This window comes from Carlito syrichta, unplaced genomic scaffold (assembly GCF_000164805.1).
Source record: "Carlito syrichta isolate Samal-C Ts95f unplaced genomic scaffold, Tarsius_syrichta-2.0.1 Scaffold306712, whole genome shotgun sequence".
Lineage (NCBI taxonomy): Eukaryota > Metazoa > Chordata > Mammalia > Primates > Tarsiidae > Carlito > Carlito syrichta.
The window spans coordinates 545,049-549,966 of record NW_007250808.1 but is presented as its reverse complement, the minus strand read 5'-3'; the positions used below and the strand labels follow the sequence as shown (position 1 = coordinate 549,966).

Sequence of the window (4,918 nt, the reverse complement as noted above, 5' to 3'; positions counted from 1 at the left end):
GGAATTACAGGCATGCGCTACCACGCCTGGCTGATTTTTTGATGTATTGTAGAGATGAGGTCTTGCTGCCCAGGCGGGTCTCGAACCCGAGGGCTCAGGCAATCCACTCACCTCAGCCTCCCAAAGGCGCAGGATTACAGGCTGAGCCACCAAGCCCGGCTACCTACTTTTTAAGAGTGTAGTTTTTCTGATACTAAAAATAACCTTAGACTCTCGATAAGGACTAACCAAAGTCAGAGTGCTAAAAAGTAACAAAAATAAAGCCAATTCTGAGTGAGAGATCATCTTTCCTCAACTATAGAGCATGCATCTGGATTAGAGGTATCCGTCAGAAATCCATGAGGAATTCAGTAAAGATCTTCAAAATATTTTTATTTCGAAGTTATCTCATCAGACAAATGGCTATTTTTTATACATAATTTTTCACCTCTCTAGAACCCCAAAAGCTTTCCTCCTTAAAAAATGTATTACTATTATATCACTGAAAAATAACAAAAGTTTTACTGCATTAGTAACATAAGCCAAACTCAAAGGAAAACTAAGTTAGGCTGAACACCAATTGAAGAGGCAGGCTGCCTGTTAACTCTGACCTCAATGCAAAGCTCTATGTCTGGCACAAAGCAGGCTCATAATCACTGAATCACTGAATGAATGAACAAACAAATGAACAAACAAACAAACAGTTTAAGTGGGATGATGAAATATATTAAACATTCCAAATTTCTTTTTTAAAAAACCTGCTTTCTAGTAAACTGAGATTTTTGTGAAGAAAAATGTATTTTCTGGGGTACTTTTCACAAAATCAGAGGCAGGACACTTTGAGAACAACTAGTCTAGTAATTCTCATCCCTGGCTACATGTTAGTATCACCTGAGATATTTAAAAAAATAACATGCCAAGCTCCCACTCCACATATGCAGTGAATTTTATTTTTAAAGCTCCCTAGGTGATTCTAAATCTCTTATTATAAAGATTAAGTCCTGGTCAAATCAAATGTCTTATTCAAGATAACAGAGCTAGCTAGTCAGTATCAGAATTGAGACCAGAATCCAAGTAGGAATAGTACTATTTTTTTTTTTTTTTTTTTACTTTTTTGAGTCAGAGTCTCACTCTGTCACCCAAACTGGAGTACAGTGGCATGCTCATAGCCCATAGCCACCGCAGCCTCAACCTGCTGGGCTCAGGTGATCCTTCTGCCTCAGCCTTCCAAGTAGCTCCAACTAGCGCATGCCACCACACCTGGCTAATTTTTTGATTTATTGTATAGATGAGGTCTCACCAAGTTGCCCAGGCTGGTCTCGAACACCTGGTCTCAGGTAATCCTCCTGTCTTGGCCTCCAAAAGTGCTGGGATTACAGACTTGAGTCAACTGTGACCAGCCAGGAATAGTACAATTTTTTAAACATAATAAATAGCAAAAAATTTAAAGAATCATGAAACTTCATTTTAACTTTGAAACTGTTGGCCATTTTATAAAAACACAAAACTAGGCAAAAAAAAAAGTCTTACCAACATTTGCACTCTTCCTGAGATATAGTCACTGTCCTATGGAGAGATATATATGATCGAGGCATTGAGAAGCTATTGCCTGAGATATTTTTAAATGAGTGGTACAGTTGGTGTCTCTAAGTTAACTGCCCACTCTTGGCAACTAATACACTTGTGGTACTCTTAATTGGTATCATGATGAGTCTACTATAGATTTCCATCAAATATGTTTGAGTTTTTTTTTTAACAAGAGGTACATGTGTAAAACTTATGGAACCTACTGAACACAAAGCATAACTCCATAATATTTGCCATATTGTTCATCATATTAAATAGATATACATTTTCACTCTTGTCTAAAATCAACTGGTTATACTTCTACACTTACCTTTAATGGTATCATTTTCTGCTCTCATTATGTCAATGAGTGAACTCTCCAGTGAATGCATGTCAAAGGTCCTGGGGCGATCCTGTAGACACAAACAGCCACAAACCACTTTTAAAAATAGCATCTAAATACAAGAAGACAAAATTGCATTTGATGAGACACAGATTAAAAAGTAGCAATTTTACTCCCACTGTGTATAACGTAATTATTAAACACTGTTATTAACTAACACCTACCAAACATAAAACCACAAAAGTACACCAGGCGCAGAAAAGAGTAATTCGATTTCTAACAATAATTTCAACAAAAGCATCACTTTTATTCATAAAGCAGAAACCACTAAAACTGATATCCATATTAGACAAGAACATTAAATAAATGTAAAAAAAATTTTACATTAAAAAATGTATAAAAAATTCTTCATCTTCTTCACCACTTAAGATTGCAATCATGTGGCAAACAAAATTTTCCAAACTCATCCTAGTGATTATCAGCCAGATTGGGTCCTATATGTGCTATTCCAAATAGTTATATTTTTTTACAAGCCAAGATTTGAAAATAGTCATCAAATGACTGTAAGACTATTAAATGGCAAAGTATTCCAAAATAAGTATCACTGGAAAATCATAAGACAAATTACATCCTATTTTAGGAAAATAAAAATATGACAATTACCCATCTCTATATGACTGAGGCTGTCCTTGAATGTTAATGATTTATCTTCTCTAAATATTTACTTTTAAACCTAATAATCTACAACGTATATAGGAAGCAGGCAAAACTGTCCTCCCATCCTCCCCCCTAAAAAAAAGTAAAATAATTTTGGTAGACTCTTCCCTCCCTCAACATAAAAATAAGTCTGGAATACTGAAGCACAGGAGTTGCTCTCACTACTGTCACAAGACTCTTGAAGGAGAAGAATGAGCACAGCAACAGAGAACTGCTGAAGCATGTTCAGTCCCTCCCTACTCCCAATGCAACATGTTATTAGGTCTCCAAACAACCCAGTCATTACTTCTGGTAAATAAAGGATAAAAAGACACTGATCAGAGTGAGAATCTGGAAGAGAAAACCAAAAAATTCTCAATTCTTATTTACTATCACAACTTGCAAAGTTATGCTTGATTTTGCTGCCATTAAAATTAAAGGTGGGCAAGCACCTCGGGTCCCCTCCCACTGTGGGAGCTTTTCTGTCCTCTCAATAAATCCTGCTCTTAAATAAATAAATAAATAAATAAATAAATGGAAGAAAGGGTGTGGGGTACATTGCTAGACTAAAACCCTGGCTTGGCCAGGTACATTTCAAGAGTAGGTGAGGAATCCTAAAATATACAGCATCTCAACTGCTCTGACTTTCCTCAGAACAGAGAATACTACAGAAAACTAAAATAAAAGATTAGCTTGATAAATTAAAAGTAGGGGATGAAGACATTTGAAAATTAAACTCCATGAGGACATAATATAAGATTCTGACCCACCTCAAGGAAAAGGGCTTCCAAAGGAATCTGACAAGCAGGATTCTATAATGTCTTTTCAGTTATATTTCCTTTTACATTACTTTTTAATTCAAAGCTTTGGCTTTAGGGACCACTCTTGATGCCATCTCACCATGCAGATATTCAATAATGTTCATGAAATGAACTGCTTTATGATACAAACTTTTTATCCCAGCAACTTGAAGAGTTCAAAGGCAGTCACATTTGTAAATAATCTAATATTACAGGTAGAAGAAAGTACTGCAGGTTTTCTCCCAGGGGTGGGGAAGTTGGATGAGGATGAAAATGGGGAAGGGGGAACATGTGACTTAACGTGATCCTCTGCTCTGAACTGGCATAACTCCCTCCAGAACATCTTTGCCACCTTTTCTTCCTGACTTTTTTCCTGTTATCTTTATCTCTTCAACCAGGCTATCTCTAGACAGGCAGGGGACATACGGCCAGTAACAGAATTTCTAAGGGGTAGTACTCCTAGAGGAAGAGACTTCATCTCAAGTACCAAATTAAATCAAAACCCTTACTGCATATCCTTTTGGAAGCAAACTGGATTTAAGGCATAACTAGAGGTTTATAATTTAAAACATAGATACACCATCTTGTTCTCTAGTAGTTGGATTTGTTCTCTTTCAGCAATCTACAAACCATGCCCATAATTCAGCCATCCACTATTTTCACAGTCAATATAAACCAATCTCAGAGGCAATAATTCTCAGTGTTGGTTCACTTGGCTGTATCCTCTGATTGTGAGTTTCCCAAGGACAGGAACTACGTTTTACATTGAATGTTCCCAGTGTCTATCTCAAATGGGAGAACAGTGTGCCAAGAGAGTCTTGTCCTCAGCCCACAGGAAAACCCAGAAGGGCCTGAGATGGCAGGAGTTCCCTAGCAGATGAACTCTGTTGAAATATTATTTTCTATGTGTGTTGTGACGTGAAACAGGCTGAGAAACACTCTCCTACATTCCTGCATCACTGTGCCTCACACAGGCCCTGGCAGGTAGAATGCATGCAGAGTTTGCTAAATCAAGGAATGAATGAATTTCTTCAAATAATTTTAAATGCTTAAAATATTTCTCAGCCGGGCTCGGTGGCTCAGCCTGTAATCCCGCACCTTTGGGAGGCTGAGGTGAGTGGATTGCCAGAGCCCGCGGGTTCTCGACCCACCTGGGCTGCGAGACCTCATCTCTACAATAAATCAAAAAAATCAGCCGGGCGTGGTAGCGCATGCCTGTAATTCCGGCTACTTGGAAGGCTGAGGCGGAAGGATGGCCGGAGCCCAGCAGGTCTAGGCTGCGGTGGCCGGGAGTGGCCACTGCACTCCAGCCTGGGTGACCGAGTGAGACTCCAACTCAAAAAAAAAAAAAATTCTCTACCACTTCCTTATCTTGAAATTTGTTTTTTCTATTTTCCCTTTTCCTCTATAGAGCTTTATATTGTATTTTACCAAAATAACTAATGAGCTAGGGAATAATTCAGAATTTAGTCTATTTTCTTTTTTTTTTTTGAGTTGGAGCCTCACTCTGTCGCCCAGACTGGAGTGCAGTGGC

The 4,918-nt window shown here is 38.1% G+C and overlaps 1 protein-coding gene across 5 annotated transcripts in view; it reads right to left on the bottom strand.

The window, feature by feature from the left end:
• The window catches only part of CPEB4 (cytoplasmic polyadenylation element binding protein 4), a 73,273-nt gene that overhangs the window by 49,436 nt on the left and 18,919 nt on the right, over positions 1-4,918 (bottom strand). For all 5 annotated transcript variants that reach the window (XM_008063287.2, XM_021715136.1, XM_008063288.2 and 2 more), the window contains exon 2: positions 1,877-1,958. In XM_008063287.2, the coding sequence (XP_008061478.1) occupies positions 1,877-1,958 (82 nt within the window). The remainder of the gene's footprint in view (positions 1-1,876; positions 1,959-4,918) is intronic.